The sequence below is a fragment of the Rhinoderma darwinii genome, chromosome 1 (assembly GCF_050947455.1).
Source record: "Rhinoderma darwinii isolate aRhiDar2 chromosome 1, aRhiDar2.hap1, whole genome shotgun sequence".
In the NCBI taxonomy this organism is placed as follows: domain Eukaryota; kingdom Metazoa; phylum Chordata; class Amphibia; order Anura; family Rhinodermatidae; genus Rhinoderma; species Rhinoderma darwinii.
In genome coordinates this window covers 346,173,983-346,201,742 of record NC_134687.1, presented here as the reverse complement: position 1 = coordinate 346,201,742, position 27,760 = coordinate 346,173,983, and the positions used below count along the sequence as shown (strand labels likewise).

The 27,760-nt window shown below is 41.1% G+C and overlaps 1 protein-coding gene across 1 annotated transcript in view; it reads right to left on the bottom strand.

Annotated features, from left to right (window-relative positions):
* Window positions 1–8,751: 8,751 nt before the first annotated feature.
* The window catches only part of MTAP (methylthioadenosine phosphorylase), a 45,865-nt gene continuing 26,856 nt past the window's right edge, over window positions 8,752–27,760 (bottom strand). Inside the window, exons 6-8 of the mRNA XM_075851797.1 lie at window positions 26,229–26,468; window positions 11,208–11,330; window positions 8,752–9,126 (exon numbers count right to left, since the gene is read on the bottom strand). Coding sequence (XP_075707912.1) covers window positions 9,088–9,126; window positions 11,208–11,330; window positions 26,229–26,468 — 402 coding nt within the window. The 3' untranslated portion in view covers window positions 8,752–9,087. The remainder of the gene's footprint in view (window positions 9,127–11,207; window positions 11,331–26,228; window positions 26,469–27,760) is intronic.

Sequence of the window (27,760 nt, the reverse complement as noted above, 5' to 3'; positions counted from 1 at the left end):
AAAGAGCATAACTTATAGAGTGTAATCTGCAAAGGGAGAATCCCTTCCTCTGACCTTGATAAATACAGAACAGTGTGAATTTAGTAATCTGCAGAGCACCTGCAGATTATTACAAGGCAAACTGAAAGACAAAAAAATGAATATCTTACTGTTCAGTGTATACTGACAAAATAAAAAACATGGAATTTTGAATTTATTCCTTCACAATAGTGCCACATACCCCCCTTGTAGATAGTGCCACACATCCCCTCTTGTAGATAATGACACACCCCTTGAAGATGGTGCCATACACCCCCCTTTGTAAATAGTGCACATATCCCACCTTGTAGACCGTGTCATACATCTCCCTAGATAGTGCCACCCTCCCTGTAGATAGTGCCACACAGCCCCCCTTGTAGATAATGCCACACAGCTCCCCTGTATATACTGCCTGGGTGTCCCCAAACAAATTAAAAATACCTTATACTCACCTAGCCCTGTTCCCATGGTGAACAGTGCTCCACAGCCTCCTCAGTCCTGCAGCCTACGAGACGCTGAGACAGGATCCTTGTCCGTCGCGATCCAGTAACGTCATTGCGCCGGCACTCGCAGAAATTCTTTACCAGTGTCTTATAGACTGCAGGCCTAACGTAGCTTGCAGCCTAGTGAATGGCAGAGCAGGTAGATTCCTGCTGTGCCATAGTATTCAATTGTATCTGCATCTGGAGCTTATGCCTCGGATGACCGATGCTAGTGAAGGCTATTCCATGCGAGAAATTGTCAAGAAACTGAAGATTTCCTACAACGGTGTGTACTACACCCTTCAGAGGATAGCACAAACAGGCTCTAACCAGAGTAGAAAGAGAAGTGGGAGGCCCCACTGCACAACTGAGCAACAAGACAAGTACATTAGAGTCTCTAGTTTGAGAAATAGACGCCTCACAGGTCCTCAACTGGCAGCTTCATTAAATAGTACCCGCAAAACACCAGTGTCAACGTCTACAGTGAAGAGGCGACTCCGGGATGCTGGCCTTCAGGGCAGAGTGGCAAAGAAAAAGCCATATCTGAGACTGGCTAATAAAAGGAAAAGATTAATATGGGCAAAAGCACACAGACATTGGACAGAGGAAGATTGGAAAAAAGTGTTATGGACAGACGAATCGAAGTTTGAAGTGTTTGGATCACACAAAAGAACATTTGTGAGACGCAGAACAACTGAAAAGATGCTGGAAGAGTGCCTGACGCCATCTGTCAAGCATGGTGGCGGTAATGTGACGGTCTGAGGTTGCTTTGGTGCTGGTAAAGTGGGAGATTTGTACAAGGTAAAAGGGATTTTGAATAAGGAAGGCTATCACTCCATTTTGCAACGCCATGCCATACCCTGTGGACAGCGCTTGATTGGAGCCAATTTCATCCTACAACAGGACAATGACCCAAAGCACACCTCCAAATTATGCAAGAACTATTTAGGGAAGAAGCAGGCAGCTGATATTCTATCTGTAATGGAGTGGCTAGCGCAGTCACCAGATCTCAACCCCATAGAGCTGTTGAGGGAGCAGCTTGACCGTATGGTACGCAAGAAGTGCCCATCAAGCCAATCCAACTTGTGGGAGGGCCTTCTGGAAGCATGGGGTGAAATTTCTCCCGATTACCTCAGCAAATTAACAGCTAGAATGCCAAAGGTCTGCAATGCTGTAATTGCTGCAAATGGAGGATTCTTTGACAAAAGCAAAGTTTGAAGGAGAAAATTATTATTTGAAATAAAAATCATTATTTCTAACCTTGTCAAGGTCTTGACTATATTTTCTAGTCATTTTGCAACTCATTTGATAAATATAAGTGTGAGTTTTCATGGAAAACACAAAATTGTCTGGGTGACCCCAAAACTTTGACCGGTAGTATATATGTATGTATGAGTATATATATATATATATATATATATATACACACACACACACACACATACACACACACACACACACATATCTTGAGAAGAGTTCTGTGACGAACCGAAACGTCGCTGCTCACTGGAGGTGAATAAATCCACCCTTTTTCATCTATCTTGAAGTCCTGGTGCCATTTCTTTTCTCTATGGACTCTGTATATATACACTGTATACAGTTAGGTCCAGAATTATTTTGACAGTGACAAGTTTTGTCATTTTAGCGGTTTACCAAAACATATTGAATTCAGTCATATAGTCAATATGGGCTTAAAGTGCAGACTCTCGGCTTTAATTTGAGGGTATTCACATCTTAATTTGTGGAAGGATTTAGGAATTACAGCTCTTTAATATGTAGCTGCCTCTATTCCAAGGGACCAAAGGTAATTGGACAAATATCTCAAAAGCTATTTAATGGGCTGCATGGGCTATTAATCCATCAATTAAGCAGGTAAAAAGGTCTGGAGTTGATTCCAGGTGTAGCATTTGCATTTGGAAGCTGTTGCTGTGAACCCACAACATGAGGTCAAAGGAGTTCTCAATGCAAGTGAAACAGACCATCGTTCGCCTGAAAAAAATGAAGAAATCCATCAGAGAGATAGCACAAATTTTAGGAGTGGCCAAATCAACAGTTTGCTACATTCTTGAAGAAAAAGAGCGCACTGGTGATCTCGTGAACTCCAAAAGGCCTGGACGTCCACGGAAGACAACAGTGGTGGATGATCGCAGAATCCTATCCATGGTGAAGAAAAACCCCTTCACAACATCTACCCAAGTGAAGAACACTCCCCTGGAAGTGTATCAGTATCTAAATCTACCATAAAGAGAAGACTTCATGAGAGCAAATACAGAGGGTTCACCACAAGGTGAAAACCATTAATCAGCCTCAAAAATAGAAAGGCCAGATTAGACTTTGCTAAACAACATGTAATGAAGCCAGCCCAGTTCTGGAACAGCATGAAACTAACATCAACCTGTACCAGAATGATGGGAGGCAGAAATGATGGAGAAGGCTTGGAACGGCTCATGATCCAAAGCACACCACATCCTCTGTAAACCATGGTGGAGGCATTGTGATGGCATGGGCATGCATGGCTGCCAAAGGCACTGGATCACTAGTATTTATTGATGGTGACTGAAGACAGAAGTAGCCAGATGAATTCTAAAGTGTTCAGGGATATAATTTCTGCTCAGATTCAACCAAATGCAGCAAGGTTGATTGGACGTCGCTTCACAGTACAGATGGACGATGACCCAAAATATACTGCAAAAGCAACCCAGGAGTTTTTTTTTTTTAACCCCTTTCCTCTTTAGCCACTTTTGACCTTCCTGACAGAGAATCATTTTTCAAATCTGACATGTTTCACTTTGTGGTGATAACTTCGGAATGCTTTTACCTATCCAAGCGATTCGGCAAATTTTTTCTCGTGACACATTGGACTTTATGTTACTGGCAAAATTTGCTCGATACGTTCAGTACTTAATTGTAAAAAACACAAATTTTGCGAAAAATTAGCATTTTTCTCAAATTTGAATGTATCCGCTTGTAAGACAGGCATACCACGCAAAATTATTGCTACTTAACATCCCCCATGTCTGCTTTATATCGGCATTGTTTTTTAAACATACGTTTATTTTTTTAGGACGTTAGAAAACAGAGAAAATTTCAAAAGGCTATTTTTACAGGGGTCAGTTAAGTTATACATATTAGAATCCCCCAATAAGTCACCCTATATTAAAAACTACACCCCTCAAAGTATTCAAAACAGCATTTAGAACGTTTCTTAACCCTTTAGAAGTTTCACAGGAATTAAAGCAAAGTAGAGGTGAAATGTAGAAATTTCATATTGTTTTTGCAGAAATTAATTTTTTATCAATTTTTTTTATAATACAGGTTTTACCAGAGAAACTAAACTCAATATTTATTGCCGAGATTCTGAATATTTAGGAAATATCCCACATGTGGCCCGAGCATGCTACAGGACTGAAGCACCGGCCTCAGAAGCAAAGGAGCACCTTGTGGATTTTGGAGCCTTCTTTTTATTAGAATATATTTTAGGCACCATGTCAGGTTTGAAGAGCTCCTGCGGTGCCAAAACAGTGCCAATCCCCCAAAAGTGACCCTATTTGGGAAACTACACACCTCAAGGAAATTATCTAGGGGTATAGTGAGCATTTTGAAAGCACAGGTTTTTTAAGTAGGCTGAGAAAATCTACATTTTTTCAAAGAAAATGTAGGCTTAGCGATTTTTTTTCTCATTTCCACAAGGACTAAAGGAGAAAAAGCACTGCAGAATTTGTAAAGCAATTTCTCCAGAGAAAAGCAATACCCCACGTGGTCATAAACAGCTGTCTGGACACACGGCAGGGCTTAGAAGGGAAAGCACCATTTTGCTTTTGGAGCTTAAATTTAGCAGGAATGGTTTGCGGAGGCCATGTCACATTTGCAAATCCCCTGAGGGGACAAACAGTGGAACCCCCCCCACAAGTGACCCCCATTTTGGAAACTACACCCATTGAGGAAATTATCTAGGGGTATAGTGAGTGTTTTAACCCCACAGGTTTTTTACAGAAATTATTGGAAGTAGGCAATGAAAATTAAAATCTACATTTTTTCAAAGAAAATGTAGGTTTAGCTATTTTTTTCTAATTTCCACAAGGACTGAATGAGAATAGCACCGCAAAATTTAAAAAGCAATTTCTCCCGAGTAAAACAATACCCCACATGTGGTAATAAACGGCTGTTTGGACACACGGCAGGGCTTAGAAGGGAAAGAGCGCTATTTGGCTATTGGAGATCACATTTAGCAGGAATGGTTTGCGGAGGCCATGTCACATTTGCAATTTACCTGAGGGGACAAAATTAAACGCCCAAACAGTGACTCCATTTAGGAAACTACACCCCTTGAGGAATTCATCTAGGGGTGTAGTGAGCATTTTGACCCCACAGGTGTTTCATAGAATTTATTAGAATTGGGCAGTGAAAATAAAAACAATCCTTTTTCTTCAATAAGACGTAGTTTTAGCTAAATAAATTTAATTTTCTCAACAAATAAAGGACAAAAAGAACCCCAACATTTGTAAAGCAATTTCTCCAGAGTACAGCAATACCCCATTTGTGGTCATAAACTGCTGTTTGGGCACACAGTAGGGCTCAGAGGGGAAGGAGCAGCATTTGGAGTGCAGATTTTGCTGGATTGGTTTCTGGGCACCTGTAGGACCAAAACAGTGGAAACCCCCCAGTAGTGACGACATTTTGGAAACTACACCCCTCAATGCATTCAGCTAGGGGTGTAGTGAGCATGTTAACCCCGCAGGTGTTTTGCAGAAATTAGTGTGCACTCGATGTTGCAGAGTGAAAATGGGATTTATTCCGTAGATATGCCAATATGTGGTGCCTAGCTTGTGCCACCATAACAAGACAGCTGTGTTTCCTATTTTTAGAATCACCCTACATGTGACCCTAATCATTTGACAGGGCTCAGGAGTGAAAGCGTACCAGGTAAAATTAAGGCCTAATTTGGCGATTCACAAAGTATTGGTTCACAATTGCAGAGGCTCTGATGTGAAATAATAAAAGAAACCCCTGAGAAGTGACCCCATTTTGGAAACTACACCCTCAAGGCATTTATTAAGGGGTGTAGTTAGTATTTTCACCCCACAGGTCTTTTCCATACATGAATGCGCTGCAGATGGTGCAAATTCTAAATTGATACTTTTCCCCTAGATATGCCATTTCGGTGGCAAATATGTCGTGCCCAGCTTGTGCCACTGGAGACACACCCCAAAACTTATTAAAAAAGAGTTCTCCCGGGTATGGCGATGCCATATATGAGGAGTAAACGGCTGTTTGGGCATGCTGTAGGGTTCAGAGGGGAGGGAGCGCCATTTGGCTTTTGGAGGGCGGATTTTGCTTGGTAGTAGTTTTGTTTGAGTATTGCTGGTGTTTCCGTTTATAATGTGGTGGAATATGTATGCTGGGCAGAGTACATCAGGGGCATAGTCAGGTGGTATAATGGGGTAAACAAAAACAATAAAATGATCCATAGAGGTTTGTTACGCTGTGACACAATCCTTTCTGCACAGGCCAGTGTCACTGATAAATGGTGTGCTTTCTTATCCCCTTTTTGGTCCACACTCCGCACCTTTGCAGTTTGGGGAATTTTGCTAGGAAAGTATTGGCCTAGTATAATGTGGGCGCTGTCGCTTCCAGCAGATATGTTTGGGCCCTACCCTTCCTGGTTCCCTAATTTTAGGGCCATGATAAATCGCCTCTTGAAACAGAAGAAATATTCCCCTCAGACCTGCACAACTGCATATTTTTTTTTCCTGACTTATTGGAGCCTTAACTAATTTTATTTTTTCATAGACGTAGAGGTATGAGTGCTGTTTTTTTTTTGCAGGACAAGCTGTAGTTATTATTGGTACCATTTTGGGGTACATGCGACTTTTTGATCACTTTTTATCCTATTTTTTGGGATGCCAGATAACCCAAAACAACGCAATTCTGGCATAGTTTTTTTTATACAGCTTTCACGATGCGTTATAAGTTACATGTTAACTTTATTTTGCGGGTCAGTACGTTTCCGGCGATACCTAATTTATAGCAATTTTTTATGTTTTACAACTTTTTCCACAATAAAATTACTTTTGTAAAAAGAATGTATTTTTTCTGTAGCCAACTTGTGAGGACCATAACTTTTTTTGTCGACGGAGATGTATGAGGGCTTGTTTTTTGTGAGACGAGCTATAGTTTTTATAGGTACCATTTTTGGATACGTGCGACTTTTTGATCACTTTTTATCCCAATATTTGTAGGGCAAAGTGACCAAAAAAACTGAAATTCTGTTTTTTTTTTACGCTGTTCACCACGTGCAATAAACAATATAATATTTTTATAGCTCAGGCCGTTCCGGTCACGGCGATACCAAATACATATGGTTTATTATTGTTTTTTCAATAATAAAGGACTTGATAAGGGAAAAGGGCGATTGTGTTTTATTTTATTACTTGCAACTTTTATTATGTTTTCAAACTTTTTTTGCCACTTTTCTTTACACTTTTTTTCAAGTTTTACTAGGGGACTTGAAGGTCCAACTGTCCGATTTTTTTTTTCTAACACATTTCACTACCTACGTAGTGCAATGTATTAGATCTGTCAGTTATTCACGGACAGCCTAATCAGCTTCTGTAATGGCAGAGCAGGAGGCCATTGGGTCTCCTGTTGCCATAGCAGCAGTCGACAGTATTGATTGCCTGTCAGGGCTGGCGATCTGTTAGCAACCGCTAAAATGCAGCGATCGCTGCATCGAAGGCGTTAATGGCAGGGATCGGAGCTAGCTCCGGTTCCTGCGGTTACAGGTGGACGTCAGCTGTAACATACAGCTGACATCCACCGCTGACGCCGCCGGCTCAGGAACTTGCCGGCGGCTACGGAAGCCGTTCATGCTAGGCATACTGGGAGGCCAGTATTAGGCCTCCAGTTGCCATTGCCTTGAATGCAACGATCGCGTTTGAGCGCTGCATTTAAGGGGTTTATGGAGGGGATCGAAGCTAATTTCGGTCCTCGCCATTACAGCTGAATGTCAGCAGCAAGATACCACTGACATCCGAAGATGATGGTACCGGCTCAACTTCTGAGCCGGTGCCCAACATTTGTTGTATGGATACGGCAAAAAGCGGGAAGCCCTAGCTTTCCATGACGTATTCATACGGCAAATGTCGGGAAGGGGTTGAGTCAAAGAAGTGGAATATTCTGCAATGGCCAAATCATTCCCCAGAAATTGACCTTTATACAATTTAATGCTTTTGCTCTCCTGCTCTGTATTTGCTTTTTAGTTTAGACATTAAATTATATTGTGATCCCCGTTACCAAGGTTCTCGAACAGTGACATCTACAGCAATATTAGAAATGACCAGATCCAACATAGCATTGGAGATGAGCAAACTCATTCGGTACAAAATTAATTCAGTGAGTTTCCCAAAAGTTTCAATTTCGTCTAAGTCAGACACTTTTGGGGGTTCGAGGCGCATAAATCTGCAAAATGGTGGCCGCTGGTGAGCGCTGGCCATTTTACAGATTAAAAGGGAGTGGAGAAGAGAAGATTTAAATTAAAAAAAAAACACATTTACCCTGCCCCTGGTCTCCCATAGCAACGTGTCCCTGCCAGCCTCCAGAGATTACATAAGTTTGTGCAATGTGACTAATGCAGCCTGTGATTGGCTGCAGCAATCACATGGGACAAAACAACGTCATCTCCGGAGGCAGGGAGGGACGCATTGCTATGAAGGACCGGGAGGATGACTTTTTTTATTTTAAGGGTGAAATAGTTAGTTACACGGATTACCCTTAAAGACTCATGTCTTTTAAGACTGTATCCAACTTGACTACACACTTTAATTATTTAAATTAAATATGATACATTCCCTTAAGGTACAAGGCCTTAAAAGTGTATCTTGCTCTACTTGGTCATGGAACACCTATTGTCGTACAGATGATCATGTTTGAAGATGTTTATAGAGGGGAGCGATCCTTTCACCAATGACTGATGGGCTATCGTGCATCTGCTGAGAAGGACAGGAGCAGTGCCTCCCTCATTAGGAGTCCGGTGTATTATTTGCTAGCTGCCATTAGCTAAATGGCGCAATATGTTTTTGTGCTGTTTGGACTAAAAAAAAATGCAGCGGACCTGTCACCATGCTATGCTGCCCTTAAAAAGGGCAGTTTAGTATGATGACAGGCCTGCTTTAACTACTCTTACCAGTACTAAGGAATTGTGGCAGCAACACATGACTAGGACCTAAGAAGGAAGCGCATGTGATACAAATCATTGCATCTATATCTCGAAGATGAATTTATTTAAACATTTCAGATTCTAAACATCTACAAACATGCTAGTAAGGTTAAGAAAAGGACTTCTTCATTTGGAAATAAGTGGATTGCTGCAAATATACATTTATGCTAGACCATTGTATATACTATAAACACAGTAGCTTGTTACAGCAAGAAATGCAATATAAAAGTACATAAAGAGAAAACATATCTCTTGCAGAAAAAAAAAAATCCCGAAATGGTTGCGTCATTCTTCAATTATCTAGGTGCTTTTTTCCCCCCTTTGGTCGCTGGAATGAAGTATTCAGCAGTCATTTCCAGTTCTAAAGAATGATCAATGTCTCGGCAACATGACTGACAGTTCAACTGTGCACTTTAAAGAAAAAAACAAAAACCACAAGGTTACCAAATCTGAAACACACAGCAATAACAGTTTGCAATCAGCCATACATTTCCCCTGTAGCAGCGAGCATCCGTGCAACATAGAATGGGAAGTGCTTTGGCTCACAAAAGGTACTGAGCAGGGAATAGTTTAGTCTGTAGAGCTATTCTTGCTTTAAAAAATAGAAGCCTGACAAACCTCATAATAAACGTATATAGGGTATATAGGGTCAATCGGGATTCGCTGAGATATGTCTTAGCTCCATTCATAGCGGAATCCATGACTAATGTGAATAGATCCTTAAATTGCTGGGCAAATTGTTGTTTTCACAGTAAAATAAATAGAAATAGTAGAAATAAGTATTCTGATCACATAATTTAAGATATTGTATGACATTCATATCCAGGACTAGGTTTCTCTACCACATTTGTACAGAACACTGTTCTCAAATTTGTGGATGCTCAAATAAAGTTTTTCCAAAATGGAATGAATTGTAATATTACATTTTGGCCTCTTACATCATAGAACGGTAAACACTATTTTATATAAAAGTTAAATACATAGGATTTAAATTTTTTAAAGTACCACGACTTAACTATGTCATGGATTGCCTTACATAGAGACACAATGATGTACAGCTACGTCATGGATTGCCTTACATAGAGAGACAATGATGTACAGCTACGTCATGGATCGCCTTACATAGAGACACAATGATGTACAGCTACGTCATGGATCGCCTTACATAGAGAGACAATGATGTACAGCTACGTCATGGATTGCCTTACATAGAGAGACAATGATGTACAGCTACGTCATGGATCGCCTTACATAGAGAGACAATGATGTACAGCTACGTCATGGATTGCCTTACATAGAGAGACAATGATGTACAGCTACGTCATGGATCGCCTTACATAGAGAGACAATGATGTACAGCTACGTCATGGATTGCCTTACATAGAGACACAATGATGTACAGCTACGTCATGGATCACCTTACATAGAGAGACAATGACGTACAGCTACGTCATGGATCGCCTTACATAGAGACACAATGATGTACAGTTACGTCATGGATTGCCTTACATAGAGAGACAATGACGTACAGCTACGTCATGGATCGCCTTACATAGAGACACAATGATGTACAGTTACGTCATGGATCACTTTACATAGAAACACAATGATGTACAGTTACGTCATGGATTGCCTTACAGAGATACAATGATGTACAGCTACGTCATGAATTGCCTTACATAGAGACACAATGATTTAGAGCTACGTCATGGATCGCCTTACATAGAGACACAATGATGTAGAGCTATGTCATGGATCGCCTTACATAGAGACACAATGATGTACAGCTACGTCATGGTACTCATGCGCGCACAGGAGCGGTGCTTATGCAATTAAGGGTATGTTCACATGGCTTATTTACGGACGTAATTCGGGCGTTTTACGTCCGAAAATGCGGCTCGATAGCGTTGGCAAACATCTGCCCATTCATTAGAATGGGTCTTACGATGTTCTGTGCACACGGTAATTTTTTTTACGCCCCGCTGTCAAAAGGCGGGGCGTAAAAAAGACGCCCGCGTCAAAGAAGTGCCTGTCACTTCTTCAGACGTAAATGGAGACGTTTTCCATGGACTCCATGGAAAACCAGCTCCATTTAACGTCCGTAATGGACGGAGAAAAAAGCGCCTCAACATGCCATTACGGCTGAAATTACGGTGCTGTTTTGTCCTGAAAACAGCCTCGTAATTTCAGCCGTTACGGACGCTGCCGTGTGAACATACCCCAACAGCGTGAGCCCGGCTGTGATTGACAGAGGGGCTCTTGCTGTAGCAGCTGTGATCAAAGAAACCTCTGATTCCTAACATTTAACCATATAGGGACAGTGATGTCGGGAGCTTCCTCCAGGAACAGAATCCCTGGCCTATAAATAGCTGAATGCCCCTACTAGGTAAAAGATTTACTGCATTGAACTTAAACAGAAGGAAAGATAAGAAAAGGAAAAATGTTTATAGTAAACCACTACAGGAAATGTAGACTACCCGACAAACTAGTACCTTCATGTTCTGAATTGTGTCTGTCCAGTCCATGGCTGCTATATGAGGTATGGCAGTCAGAAGTAAACTCGTAGCTTTATTGGCATTTTCTTTTAATGTTTTCAGCACCCGGTCTACAGAGACCTTAGAAAAGAAAAACAATCAGTATAAACTTCATTGGATAAGAGAGATGCCTGCACAGTTTCTCTGGAGTCAGTGAGGAGGAAATCGTCTAGTCTTAGCGGGCCATGGATCAATAAAGACTGATGATCACTGAGCTAATGGTCATTTCGAATGAGCAATCACTTAAAAGCTTATTTTCTTTTATTATTTTAAAATCACATCGCATCACAGGCCGGGGAAACCATGGCGACAAGTAAGTTTGTCAAACTGCAGTGCGTACATGCGATGCGCTTCAATGCAAGATTGCGATCACCAAAAAAGCAACGTTAAATTTTTTTGGGGTGGGTTGTTAAAGTCAAAATTGAACAAAAACACATCCCAAAATCCCAAGCAAATTAGAACGTGTTTTGACAGGACACGATACTGCATCAAACGCGAAAAATGCATGAATTATAACGCAGCAATGCTGTGTGATGTCACATCGTGTGCGACATATTGGCGTAGAGAATTAGCCGTAGAAGTAAAAATCTTTTTAATATGTTTATTAATAACCTTATAGAGGGCTTACAAAGTGTAATTTAAGTATATGCAGCTGATACTAAGCTTTGTAACGCAATCAACACAGAGGAGGATAATGTAATATTATCACTTAGTGAGAAACTAGACATGGACCGCACATCCCATCCACTATAGACTTTGATCTATCGCGGCTAGGCAAAATTTATAAACATGAACATGAGGTTCTTTGTTAACATTTAAATCAAATTGTATATAAGCCCACTTGCCACTTCACGGCGACCTCTTTAAAGTGGGTCCCTACTCTGTCTGTTCAGCTCCGCATGGCGGCTACCGCCACTGTAGCATCTCTCCTGCAGAGGGATCAACCCAGATGCCCAGAAGCACCGAAGCTATCAGGCCATGCCAAGCCTCCTTGGCTCTGGGCCACGTTCCCCCACAAGTGCAGCACTACAGCAACAGATACCACCCCACAGTACCACAACATATGAACAGATGGAATCAGCTCACCTTACCATGCGCTCCCAGTGAACAACTGAGAGCACAAGAAAGAGCAGAAACACTTATGAGGTCATTCCGAAATTAAGCTCAGCTGGGCCAAATGTGTGGAGTGTTGGTGCCAAGTAAAACAAAAAAAAACAAAGGGGATAGACTATATGATAACATCAGCATTGTGAGACTAGACATGGACAGCACATCCACAATATATACATGCTCTTGCTTGTGCGCTCAGTTGTTCACTGGGAGTGCATGGTAAGATGAGCTTATTCCATCTGTTCACATGTTGTGGTGCTGTGGGGTGGTGTCTGTTGCTGCACTTGTGGTGGGACGTGGCCCAGAGCAAAGGAGGCTTGGCACGGCCTGATAGCATTGGTGCTTTTGGGTTGCTCCCTCTGCAGGAACGATGCTGTAGTGGAAGCCATGCGTTGCTGCAATCAATAGAGTAGGGACCCATTTAAGAGAGGTTGCCGTGAAGTGGCAAGTGGCCTTGTATACAATTTGATCAACATGTTAACAAAGTACCTCATGTTCAGGTTTATAAATTATGCCTAGCAGCTCAGATCAAAGTAATTATTGTGGATTGTGTGGTCCATGTCTAATCTCATAATGCTGATAATATAATATTACGGAGAGATTTGGTTTAGGTTAGATTAGGTTTGGCAGAGAAATGACAAATTAAGTTTAAAGGGAACCGGTCAGAATTCTTGAAGCCTCAATATTGATCACAGGGTGATAAAGGGGATGGGAATTTTAAAGTTACCTTTTTTATCTTGGTCATGCAAGTTGCATGATCAAGAAATCAATGTTCCAATCCCCCGGCGCGGTGGTCGCAAGTGCCACTCTCTGCTCTAAATGACGGCTCTAGCGGCTAATCAGGAAACTGGTATAAAGGGCACGGCCAGACGTGGCGGGATTGCTGTGGAATTCCGCTGCGGACAGTCCGCAGTGGAATTCTCCAGCGGCCATTTTTTACAGTTGTATCAATACATTTTTAGGCAAGTAAGTTTAGACGTTGCGGAATTTCACTGCGGATTTCAGCCTTTGCAATGCAAAAACTCAAATCTGTGGCAAGTCCGCTATCTTTTCTGCAACGTCTGAATTACCTGTCAAATATGCAAATGTTGGTGCAGATTCGTTGCGTAATTGGCCCAAATCTGCACCGGAAAAACTCTACCACGTGGCCGTGCCTTAACAGTCACTCAAAGCAGAGGGCGGGGCTTGCAGCGTGCTGTGCAGGACCATTTACACATCAAGTCCCGCCTTAGTGGCATTTGCGATCGGCGCGTCGAGGAATACATAATTTTCCTGGTCATGCAACTTGCATGACCGAGAAAAAAAAAAAAAAAAGTACGTTTAAAATGCCTTTCCCCTCCCCTATATCATCCTGTCAGCAGTTTTGTGTCCTCAAAACTGCTGACAGGTTCCCTTTTTGTGATAACACAGATTAATGACCCTGATTGCATGCGGGACAGACTCTAAAGAAGAACTCATGCAGGACAAAAGATAGGTCTATAAAAAGGTAGATTTTTAGGACGTCCAAGAATAAAAATATGCAAAAGCATATAGTTTAAAGGTTAATGCACACACAACTGGAAAGAAATGGTAGACTTTCCTGAAGCCAAGAAAAAAATGCCACATTGCGAATGCATATAGGGAATACCAACAGACTAATACATGTATACGAAGTAGTAATAAACAGTAAAGAATACAAAATGTCTCATATATAAAAAAGACCCCCAAAGGAGAGTGAAAAGTGCAACAATCAATATTGAGACCTGTACCAATGGCAAGAAAACCTAAGCAAGACAACAGGAGGACCCACCACACTCGACGCGCGTTCCGCAGAGAATGCCATCCACCGGACGAATTAAACAAAATCAATGGATGCATCACAAGAACACAGTTTTGCCTCTATACAAATTACCAGTCAGGCCACACATGGAATATTGCGTACAATTTTGGGCACCTATTTTTAAGAAGAGCATAGCTCCACTGTGGCGGGTGCAGAGGTGTCGACCAAAGTAATTAAGGGAATGGTTGGATTGCAGTACCAACAAAGGTTTTAATTTTGGAGTAATTCAAATTACAAAAAAAAAACTGCTTGGTGGCGATCTTAGTACAAATACAGGGGGTTGCATAAGCAGGAATATAGTTTAACACCTTCCCGACCGCCCACTGTCTTTTGACGTCAGGCGGTGCGGGTGCTTAATCTACAGAGACGTCTTTTGGCGTCGCTGCAGATCAGGCTGATGAGCGCTCGTGTGAGCACTCGTCCTCTAAGCAGGAGCTGTAACTTACAGCTCCTGATCTTAGAGCAGCCTCCTGAACACAGCTGGGGTCGGCAAACATTCGGACCCCAGCTGTTTAACCCTTTGATTACCGTGGTCCGTGACCGCGGCATGATCAAAGGGAATTCCCCTCTTTGATTGCATCACCGGGATTCCAGTGATGCGATCAAACACTGGGGAATCCCTCTGCAGTCAGCCCTGGGGACCTACAAAGCACTATGTGCTGCCCGATCAGCAGCCTGTGTCATAGTGACACAGTGTAATGTATTAGCGTACAGAAGCATGCTAATACATTACAAGTAAAAAATAAAGTTACAAATAAAGTTATCCCTTGATGGGATTAAAATAAAATAAATAAATAAATGAAAAAAGTCCCAAAAAGAGTCTTTATTTTGCATTAAATACATTTTATTGCCCCTACACTAAATAAAAACAAAAAACCTACGCATATTAGGTATCTACACGACCGTAATAACCTGAAGAATTAATCTAATGGGTTATTTAGCGTAAAACGTGAACGGGATAAAAAACAAATAAAAACTATTCCGAGAATCGCTTTTTCCTATATTCACGCTGTGAAAAAAAAAGTTTTTTTACCCCCAAACTGTGTGAAAAAAAAAATACTATTTCTCTCGCATAAAACAAGGCCTCATACAGCCACGTCAGTGAAAAAATAAAAAAGTTATGGCTGCTGAAACGCAGAGAGGCAAAAACAGAAAAATTTAGCTGGGCATTAAGGTCTTTTCAGGCCCGGTCGTTAAGGGGTTAAATAATAAATATTATAATAATAATAATAATAATAGGTAAACTGTTTAACCCCTTTAGGACGCAGCATGTTTTGGCCTTGTGGACACAGATTATTTTTTCAAATCTGCCATGTGTCGCTTTATGTGGTAATAATTTGGTAATGCTTTTACCTATCCAAGCCATGTACTTTGTTAGTGAAAAACTTCAGAGTAGATAAATTCAATATTTGTGAAAAACTTCAGAGAAAATTTGCAAAAATTTGCAGTTTTCTAAATTTATATGTATCTACTTGTAAAACAGATAGTAATATCACAAAAACAGTTACTAGTTAACATCCCCCATATGTCTACCTTATGTTTGCATTGGTTTTTTTCACGCCCTTTTATTTTTCTAGGACGTTACAAGGCTTAGAACTTTAGCAGCAATTTCAAGAGCCTAAAATTTCAGAGACCAGTTCAGTTCTGAAGTGGCTTTGAGGGTCTTATATATTAGAAAGTGCCTATAAATCACCCCATTTTGAAAACTGCACCCCTCACAAAGTATTCAAAACAGCATTCAGAAAGTACTTGAACCCTTTGGGCGTTTCACAGGAATTAAAGCAAAATAGAGGTGAAATTGACTAAATTTAATTTTTTTTTGCTGAAATTCATTTGTAACACAGAAGGTTTTACCCAAGAAACGCAACTCAATATTTATTGCCCCGATTTTGCAGTTTTTAGAAATATCCCACATGTGGCCCTAGTGTGGTAATGGACTGAATCACTAGCCTCAGAAACACCTAGAGGATTTTGGGTCCTCCTTTTTTAGGAATATATTTTAGGCACCATGTCAGGTTTGAAGATGTCTTGTGGTACCTAAACAGTGAAACCCCCCAAAAGTTACCCCATTTTGGAAACTACACCCCTCAAGGCGTTTTTCTAGTGGTATAGTTAGCATTTTGAGCCCACAGGTTTTTTGCAGAATTTAGTGGAATTAGTCTGTGAAGATAAAAAAATCTACTTTTTTTTTCTGCTAAAACATGGAATTTTTTAATTTTTACCAGGAATAAAAGGAGAAAAGCACCCCCCTCCCCCCCGATTACAACAATACCCCATATGTGGTAATAAACAGATTTTTGGACCCACAGCAGTGCTTAGAAGAGAAGGAGCGTCATTTGGATTTTGGAGTGCAGATTTTGCTGGAATGGTTTTCGGTGCCATGTCACGTTTGCAACACCCTGGGGACACCAAAACCGTGGAAACCCCCCAAAAGTGACCCCATTTTGGAATCTACACCGCTCAAGGAAATTTTTCTAGGGGTATTGTGAGCATTTTGACCCCACAAGTTTTTTGTAGAATTTAGTGGAATTAGCCCGTGAAACGTAACATCAAGATTTTTGTCCACTAAAAGGTTGAATTTTTAAATTTTCACAAGGGATAAGAGAGAAAAACCATACCAACATTTGAAAAGCAATTTCTCCCGAGTACAGCAATACCCCATATGTGGTCATAAATGGTATAATTAGAAATGAATTAACCCTTTCAGGACTGATCCCGATTTGCTTTTTCATTTTCGTTTTTAACTCCCCGCCTTCCAAGAGCCATAATTTTTTAATATTTCCATCAATAGAGAGGTGTGAGGGCTTATTTTTTTGCGGGAGGAATTGTAGTTTCTATTGACATCATTTAAAGTACCATATAACGTACTGGGAAACTGAAAAAAAAAACAAAAACATTTGCGGGCTGAAATTGGAAAAACTGATTCCTCAATTGTTTTTGGGGTTTTCCTTTTTTAAGTCTTTCACCGTGCGGTAAAAACGACAACTTAATTTTATTCTGCGTCTCAATACGGTGATACCAAATTTATAGAGTTTTTTTTTATACTTTACTACTTTTACAAAGAAAAGTCTATTTGTTAAAAAAATAAATTGTTTTCTATCATTACATTCTGAGGCGCATAACTTTTATTTTTTGGTCGATTGAGCGGTCTGGGGGCTTATATTTGGTGGGACGAGCTGTAGATACCATATCATGGTACATACAACTTCTTGATCACTTTTTATTACATTTTATTTTTAGAGCTAAGGTGACCAAAAAAACTGTGATTTTGGCGTTTTAATTTCTTTATTTCTTACGGCGTTCACCGTGCTCAATAAACTACGTTTTACTTTATTCTTAAGTCGGTACGATTACGGCAATACCATATGTATATAGTTGTTTTTATGTTTATTCAGTCAAAAAAGCGGTGTGAGGGCTTGTTTTTTGCGGGACCGGTTGTAGTTCTTATTGGTACTATTTTGGGGTACATGCGACTTTTTGATCACTTTTTATTCTATATCTTCGGAGGGGTGGTGACCAAAAAAAAAGCGGTCATCGTTTTTCATTTATTTTTTTTGTCGTGTTTGCCGTGTGGGAAAAATAACAGAGTGTGGGTCGTTACAAACGCGGTGATATCAAATGTGTACTTTTTTATTTTAACGGTTTCATTTTTTCCCTACAATGAAACACTTATTTTTACAGTTTTATAAAACATTTTTATCAACTTTTTTTCACTTTTTCTTTTTTGACCTGCAGCACTGATCACTACTAGAATACATTACACTACCTAGGTAGTGTAATGTATTCTAACTGTCATTGTGACGTCACAGTCACTCCGACAGTTAGTCTATGAGTAACAGTCAGAGGCCGTTGGCTGGCCTCTGGTTGACATGGCAACCCCCACGAGTGATTGGGGGCTGCCGATGTGCTACAAACCCCCTAAATGCTTCGATCGCCGCTTTTAAGGGGTTAATTGCCGAAATCCGTGGCGATGAACCGCTGATCGCCGACAGTGTGCATCGGGAACGACACAGTGACTTCCTGTCACTCAGAGGAAGTCTCAGCACCAGCCAGAGGATGGTCCTGATAGGCTTCCGTCCATGGCAGACACGGAGGCCATTGTTTGGCCTCCGTTTGCCATGCTAACCATTGGCAAACCCCACGATTTCAGAGCGGTGTCTGCCGATGTGCTAGAAACCCCAGAAATGCGGCGATCGCAACCGATCTCAGCATTTAAGGGGTTAACCGCCGAAATCTTCGGCAAAGGACCGCTGGCCGGCAAGAGTGGAGTGTCAGCTGTCAGGGACAGCTGACCTCCCGGTTCCCGGTGTACACGGTCACCGACAGTGTGCACCGGGAAGGACTCAGTAACTATACGTCCTCACTCAGGAAGTAACCTCCTGCGACGACGTATAGCTACGGAGTGGTGCGGATAGGGGGTTAAAAAGTATTTTATAGAACAAAACAATCTCATATGATAAAATTGGGGCCCCTCACTATTTACACATTGCTGTAATCAAGTTTTTACACTCACACTTTGGCACAAAGTTCTTTATTGGCATTAATGTCTTGTCATGCTTCTTTTAGTAACACAATCATGTTATCAACCGCGTATGGCTTTCTTGAATATACCATATCTTTGAGAACTCCCCAACAGAAAAAGTCCATCGGGGCAAAGTCTGGTGATCGTGGTGACCATTCATCCGGGCCTCGTCCACCTATCGGGTAATATTTAGTCAAGAAAGTTACGAACCGATCAAGCATAGTGAGGTATTATATTTTTATGGAGCATGTAAAAAGGTACAGGTCTGAGGTAACCGTTGTATTGTAGAAGATAGGTCTAATTACCACTTTACATAAAAGGGCCGCCCAAACGGTGACCCCAGGTTTATTTCAACAGTTCTTCAATTGTTGCAAGGGGGTTTTCGGTTGAGTAATAAAACAGAGTTGTGCCTATTAACTGCACCTGAAAGTTTGAAGTTTGCTTCATTGGATCAAGTTATTTTTCTAATAATGCCATCTCCTTGTTTCTTCATTAAGAACTGCCTCACAAAATTGTAAACGATGATCTGGATCATCCTCTAATAATCCATGGATTCATCTTGGCCGATACATTTTCAGCCATAAGCATTGCATTAGACGACCCAAAGATCTACGGGAAATGTCCATCTTTTTAGATTTTTTGGGGCTTTGAGTAAATGCCAGTGCCACCAACATTTGATTTTCATCAATAGTAACACTCACTGGTCGACCACATTTTGGTGCATCACAAACAGATCCAGTTCTGTCAAATTTGTCACGTATACGGATAGTCTAGTTGGTGGAGGCGTTGAATATTTTTCAGAAATGAAATATTTTTAGACGGTTTGAAATTTTTGCCCCCTGTATACCTACTTATGCACCCCCCCTGTATAGGATTGGACAGTACAGAGATGTTCCTATGATCTTTTTATACCTAGATATGTAATAATGACAAAGGGGCATCCACTATATCAGGGGAAGGAAGTTGTCAGCATCATCATAAATTAGATATCTTCACAAGTTATATGTACTTGATTGCTGGAGATGGGACGTTGATCTAGGGATTTATTCTGAATATAATCGGATTATAGGTTGGACCTGTATCTTTTTTAACCTCACTATTAAATATAATTAGTTTAAAAAAAAAACTTTTACACAGGGTAAAAGGCATTTGCGGAACTTACAAAAGTCAAATAAAAACATACCTTATATACAACACTTCCAACCCACACAACTCCATACTGCGGCAGATTTTTTACTTCCCCCACCTAGAGAGTACCCACAAACCCAGCCACAGTGCTTCCTAGTGTGTAAATGACAGAGTCCTCTTAACCCCTTAATACCGAAGGTATTCTAAATCTTAATCGCTGTATAAGGACTTTTTTTTTGCAGGACAAGTTATATTTTTTAATAGCACCATTTTGGGGCACATATAATTTCTGGATTAACTTTTTCTTAACTTTTTTAATGGGGTACTGTAAAAAAAAAAAAATTTCGACATTCTTTCTTGCGTCTTAATTTTACGCAATTTACCATGTGGTGTAAATACGGATGTAGCCATCTTTAACTTAACTCTGATAACTTGCTGCAGCGTGAGATCACGCAACAAAAGCCTTTGAAAAGTCACTGAAAAAGTCAAGATAAGGGATCTAGCCACTGTTTATTTAAAGCGTTAAAAGTCAAGGTAAAGACAGCTACATCTGTAACAACTTTATTCAGCGGGTCGTTACGATTGCGACGATACCAAATTTATATAGGTTTTCTCTCTTTTACACAGTTAAAAACACTTCAAAATTATTTGTTTTTGTGTCGCCATAACTTTTTTATTCTTCGACCGATGAAGCTGTATGAGGACTTTTTTTTTTTTTGCAGGACGACTTGTTTTTATTGGTACCATTTAGGAGTACATGCGACTTTTTCATCACTTTTTATTAAAAAAAATGTGAAGGTAGGATGAACAAAAAACAGCAATTCTGGCATGTTTTTTATTTTATACGGCGTTCACCGTGCATGTTAAATAACGTAATTGTTTTATAGTGGAGTTCGTTACAGAAGCAGCGATACCAAATATGAGTAACTTTACTTCAACTTTACAACTTTTCCATAATAAAGTATTTTGTAAGGGGAAAAAGTAGGTTCATTTTTTTAGTCCCACTAGGGTACTTTACTGTGCGATCTTTTGATCACTTTCATAATGCACTGCAATACTTCTGTATTACAGTATATTATTGCCTGTCAGTGTAAAATGGACAGGCATCTGTTAGGCCATGCCTCTGGCATGGCCTAACAGGCAATCACTAAAGGTAGACCAGGGGGCCTTTGTTAGGCCCTCAGGCTGCCATAGAAACCCTCGGTACTCCACGATACACACGGGGTGCCAATGGGGTGGGAGAGGGAGCTCCCTCCCTCTAAGAGGGAGCTCCCTCCCTCTAAAAACACTTAGATGCGGCCCTTGCTATTGAGCGCCGCATCGGAGGCGTTAAATATGATCGGAGACCACTGCTAGTGTCCTCCGATCGTTGCCATGAAGCCGGAGGCACTTCGCAACAGCCCTGACTTCAGGAGCAGCCAGCACAACGCGGGAAAAGTCCTTCTGAAGTGCCGACGTGAAAGGTGACACATCAGAAGAACTACCCCAAACAACCCCTTAACAACCGGCGTATAGTGTTTTTACGTTGGTTAACAGAGCAGAAACACCAGGCAGGACGGCGTTAGGGAAATCCCGTTCAGTATATGCACAGTCGAGTCACATTATTCTGACCACCTCCTACTTTTGACGTTGGCAGCGTGTAGCCCATGAAGGAAAGGACGTATTGTGCGCTGGCAAGCTGTGTGATAGGCTGTCTGAACACATCACTCGTTGTTGCCATGGGTAAAAGGGGCGATCAGAGTTGCAAAAAGGGATGATTATTGGCTTTTGGGCCAAGGGTGGGAGTATTTCTCAAAACAGTGCAGTTTGTGAACTGTTCGCGTGCTGCAGTGGTGAAAGTATCGTGAGTGGACAAATTGCACCATTGGGAATAACCGACGTGGAAACTGCAGAGCACTACGTGCCATTGATGTGAGAGGTGAAACGTCGGCTATGAAGGGGCGCGAGGGCCGAACGACATGCTAGAGTGGAGCAGCTCAACTTGAAAATCAACCAGGGTGCTACCAGACGTGTGTCTAAAACAGTTCAGCGAACCCTACTGTGTATGGGGCTCTGAAGCAGATGGATGGTCACTGCTCATATGCTAATAAAGGTGCATCGGGAAAAAAGGCTTTAATTTGCACAGCAGTATCGGACATGGACCACCGATGATTGGCAAAGGGTTACCAGACAGCCATCTGAGAACAAACACCCTGCAACCATTGCTGGAAGAACACAAGCTGGTGGCAACAGTGTTGTGGTCTGAGAAATTTTTCATGCCATTCTTTGGGCCCACTTTTCCATGTGGAAGGCACTCTGAACGAATTTGGGTATGAATCCATCGTTGCAGATCAAGTCCACCCATACATGCGGTTTGTCTTCCCCAGGGCAGATGGAATCTTCCAGCAAGACAATGCGACATGTCACACAGCTAGAAATGTCCAACAGTGGATGAAAGTGCACGACCAAGACTTCCAAGTACTTCCCTGGCCCCCTAATTTGCCAGACTTGAATCCAATTGAGTATGTGTGTGACCACCTTGATCTTCTTGTTTTCTCTATGGATCCTCCCCTACGCACCCGCCAGTAAATGTGGGATGCACTGCAGTCAGCATGGGTAGCTGCGGACAATTATACCCCCCAGGTAACTGAATTTACACCCCTCTCAGGCATTCAAGTTGACACTACGGATTTCAGCCCCATTGATTATTTTAAAGTTTTTTTTTCAGACACCCTTTTAGAATTAATTGTCCAGCAGACCAACATCTATGCGGAACAATTTATCGCCGAGAATCCCGACTCATTTTATGGGAGAAGCCAAAATTGGACCCCCACAAACGCAGTGGAATTGCGGAAGTTTTGGGGCTTATTTTTACGTTTTGGTCTCATAAAAAAGTCCAGTATTAGAGACTATTGGTCCCCTGATATTTTATATAACACCCCCCTTTACCGCACAGTAATGACAAGGATGCGATTCGAAGCCATCGTAAAATTCCTTCATTACAATGATAATAGTCAGTGCCCACCCCCACAGGACCCACATTTTGATAGGCTGTATAAAATAAGACCATTGATTGCCCACTACTCCCAAAGTTTTTCCCAAGTTTATACCCCCCAACAAAATATTTCAGTAGATGAATCATTAGTGAGCTTCAAGTGTAGACTGCACTTCAGGCAGTATCTACCCAATAAAAGAGCCCGGTACGGCATAAAACTGTAAAAACTCTGTGAAAGTGCCACCGGTTACACTCACTCTTTTAGAGTTTATGAGGGGAAAGACTCCCATATAGATCGCCCAGATTGCCCCCCCTTCCTAGGAATTAGTGGAAAGATCGTATGGGATCTTATCCATCCTTTGCTCGGGAAAGGATATCATTTATATCTGGACAACTTTTATAACAGTGTCCCATTGTTAAAAGTTCTCTCGTCCAGGTCCACATTGGCGTGCGGAACAATCCGCAGAAATCAGAAGGGCCTCCCCAAAAATTTGCTGGGTCAGATACTAAAATTAGGAGAGAGCAGAGCTGTCTGCAGCGACGATCTGCTCCTCCTGAAGTATAAGGATAAAAGGGACCTCCTTATACTGACCAGCATTCACGACAGCAGAGGCAGCCTTGTCCCTGTACGCGGATCCACCACCCAAGTCCCAAAACCATATTGTGTACAGGAGTACAACAAATATATAGGTGGCATTGACCTGTCTGACCAGGTCATAAAACCATACAGCACCATGCGCAAGACCAAGGTATGGTATAAAAAGATGTCTGTGCATCTTACACAGATGGCTTTATACAACGCCTTTGTCCTCTGCAGATATGCCGGCAGTGGGGATACGTTCCTGCAATTTCAGGAAAAGGTAATCAAGTCCCTAATATTTGATGACCAGATAGGAGAGGGCAGTTCATCTGGTTCTTCCATCAGCAGGATAATTCCCGGCCAGCATTTCCACACAGAAATCCCCCCCACTGCAAAAAAAACAGAAGCCCCAAAAAAAATGCTGTGTGCACCAAGCGAGGCATTCGTAAGGACACCACATACCATTGTGAGACGTGTCCCACAAATCCCGGCCTGTGTATGAAACAATGTTTCAAAATATATCATACCTCCTTAGATTTTTAATTTATTTATTCTTCATTCACCTTTTCTGTCTCCCATATTGGCCATGACCAATTATTAATTTTTTTTACTGACCAGCCCCATTTAAAATTTGATCATTTAAAATTTGTAAAAAAATACCTAAAACAAAACTAAAAATTCTCACTATACCAAGGACCTGAGGGAGTGTCTGTCTCATCCAGGTTTCAAATCTGGGTGAGAGGAATAAATCCAGATGAGATTGGTTGTCTCAGCAAATCTTTTTTTGCTGAGGCCTTTGATTTATTTTTTGGGCTGGATTTTATGGAATGGTGGGTAGGTTGGTAGTGGGACCTGCCATTCCGTCTCCCTCCATAGCGGGTTTTCCAGGTTGCCCTCCTTAGTTACTAAAATTAAAGTATTTCTTATTATACCCCTAGATGAATACCTAGAGGGTTGTCACTTCACAAATTAAAAATTCTCACTATACCCCTAGATGAATACCTAGAGGGTTGTCACTTCAAATTAAAAATTCTCACTATACCACTAGATGAATACCTTGAAAGGTGTTACATTACAATCTAAATCTTCTCACTATACCGCTAGATGAATTCTTTGAAGGGTTTAGTTTCCTAAATGGGGTCACTTTTCTGGGTTTCTAATGTTTTGTCACCCCAGATCCTGTTTTCATGACACAGGGCAGTAAATGCCATCGTAGTAGGCCTCAGATGTTGCATGGTGCTCTTTACCTTCTGAGCCCTGCCATATGCTCAAACAGCAGTTTATCTCCACAAATGGGGTATTGCCGTATTCAGGAGAAATTGCGTAACAAACTGCGGGTGCTTTTTCTCTTTTAACCCCTTGTGAAAAATATTAATATGGGGCTAAAGCAACATTTTCTTTGAAAAAAATCTAAATTTTATTTTTTTACTGCCCAGTGTATGAAACGCCTGTGGGGTCAAAATGCTCACTATACCACTTGAAAAATTCCTTGAGGGGTGTAGTTTCCCAAATGGAGTCACTTTTGGGGGGTTTCCACTGCACTGGCACCTTTACAAATGCGAGATGGTGCAGAGAAATCAATCCAGCACTCCAAAAGCTAAATGGCGTGCCTTCCCTTCCGAGTCCTGCCGCTTGCCCAAACAGCAGTTTATGACCACATGTTTGGTATTTCCGTACTCTGGAGAAGTTGCTTTACAAATGTTGGGGTGCTTTTCCTCATTTATTTGTTGAAAAAAGTTAAAATTTTGAGGTAACGCTACATGTTATTGGAAAATAATGTAATTTTTCATTTTCACTGCCCAATTCGAATGAAATCTATGAAACACCTGTGGGGTCAAAATGCTCACTACACTCCTAGATGAATTCCTCAAGGGGTGTAGTTTCCAAAATGGGGTATTTTTTGGGGTGTTTCCTTTGTTTCCCACAAGACCTCTTCTAACCGGACATGGTGCCTGAAATATAATCTAAGAAAAAAGAAGGCCCTAAAATCCACTAGTTGCTCCTTTGCTTCTGAGGCCGGTGTTTCAATCCATTAGCGCACTAGGGCCACATGTGGGATATTTCTAAAAACTGCAGAATCAGGGCAATAAATATTCAGTTGTGCTTCTCCGGTAAAAACCTTCAGTATTACAGGAAAAATTGATTAAATTGGAATTTCTGCAAAAAAAAAAAAAAATGAAATTTGTAAATTTCCCCGCTACTTTGCTTTAATTCTTGTGAAACGCCTAAAGGGTTAAAAAACATCCTGAATGCTGTTTTGAATACTTTGAGGGGTGCAGTTTTTAAAGTGGGGTGATTTGTGGGGGTTTCTAATATATAAGGCCCTCAAAGCCACTTCACAACTGAACTGTTCCCTAAAAAAATGGGCTTTTGAAATTTTCTTGAAAATGTGAGAAATTGCTGCTAAACTTATAAGCCTTGTAACGTCCTAGAAAAATAAAAGGATGTTCAAAAAATTATGCCAATCTAAAGTAGACATATTGGAAATGTTAGCTAGTAACTATTTTGTGTGGTATAATTATCTGTCTTACAAGCAGATACATTTGAATTTAAAAAATGCTAATTTTTTGCAAATTTTCTCAAAATTTTGGTGTTTTTCACACAAAAATATTGAATATATCAACCAAATTTTTTCACTAACAAAGTACAATATGTCACGAGAAAACAATCTCAGAATCGCTTGGATAGGTAAAAGCATTCCCGAGTTATTACCACATAAAGTAAGACACGTCAGATTTAAAAAATGAGGCTCTGTCATTTGGTCCTAAAGTGGCTAATGACAGCCTACTGAAACTATTCTGCCGATTTATAGAAAATACTTAAAAAATATGTTACTCAGCACTTACAGCCTCTTCATGCTCCTTCCAACAGTCATAGTCTGTTGCCATTGCAAGACTGGCATAACAGAGCCCAGCTTCTTTTGCTAGAACCACCTCCGGAACCGTGGTCATGTTGATAACATCAGCTCCCCAAAGCCGAAACATGTTACTTTCAGCTCTGGAACTGAAACGTGGTCCTTCTATAGTGATCATTGTACCTTTAGAGTGGCATTTTATACCAAGTTTTTTGGCAATATCGATCAAAACCTGCAAGATAAGCAAAACAAAGCTTTTCATTCAAATGCACCAGAGAAAACCTCTAACAAATATGAAAGCTTGCAATGATGTGACGGATTGTCAATGATTTTGTACAATTATAATTTCTACTCAATATTACATTATCAGTGACCTCCCGTTCCCGACATGCGACATACATGTACGCCTCGCTCTAACGGCTGGAATCGGAGAGAACTCCAATCCTGGTCGTTTAACCATTTAGATGTCGCTGTCAATAGCGACCGCGCATCTACACCGTTAGAGAGGAGGGCCCCATTACCCCAGCCAAAGATGTAAAAAAAAAAAAAAAGTAGTTTAAGAAAGTTATACAATTTTATAACATTTTTTCACATTTTGTTACATTGAGGCCTTGTGCCAAGATAAAACACAAAAAAACCAACAAGTTTTTCCCCATCATTCTGCCCTCAATAATGACAAAGTGAAACATAAAATAAAAATGATCTTTGAGAATTTATTGAAAAAAGCAAACTAAAATATTACATTGACATAAGTATTCAGTTCCTTTACTCAGTACTAGTTGAAGCACTTTTGGCAGCGATAACAGCCTCTGGTCTTCTTGGGTAGGATACCATAAGGTTTGAACACCTGGATTTGGGGATTTTCTGCCATTCTTCTCTGCAGATCCTCTCAAGCTCTGTCAGGTTAGATGGGGACCGTTGGTGGACAGCTATTTTCAAGTCTCTCCAGAGATGTTCGATTGGGTTCAAGTCAGGGCTCTGGCTGGGCCACTCATGGACATTAACAAAGTTGTCCCTAAGCTACTCCGGTGTTGTCTTGGCTGTGTGCTTAGGTTAATCGTCTTGTTGGAAGGTAAACCTTCAGCCCAGTCGGAGGTCCAGAGAACTCTGGATCAGGTTTTCATTAAGAATATCTCTGTGCTTTGCTCTATTCATCTTTCCCTCAACCCTGACCAATCTCCCTTTCCCAGCGACTGAAAAATACACCCACAGCATGATGCTGCCACCACCTTGCTTCACTGTAGGGATGGTATCGAGCAGGTGTTGAGCAGTGCCTGGTTTCCCCCAGACATCACGCTTAGAATTGAGGCCAAAAAGTTCAATCTCAGTTTCATCAGACCACATAATCTTGTTTCTTTCTCAGAATCTAAGAGTCCTTTAGGTGCTTTTTTGCAAACTCAAGGCGGGAATTAGTGTCTTTTACGGAGGAGTCTTCTTTCTGGCCACTCGGCCATAAAGCCCAGATTGGTGGAGTGCTGCAGTGATGGTTGGCCTTCAGGAAGCTTCTCCCATCTGGACACCGGA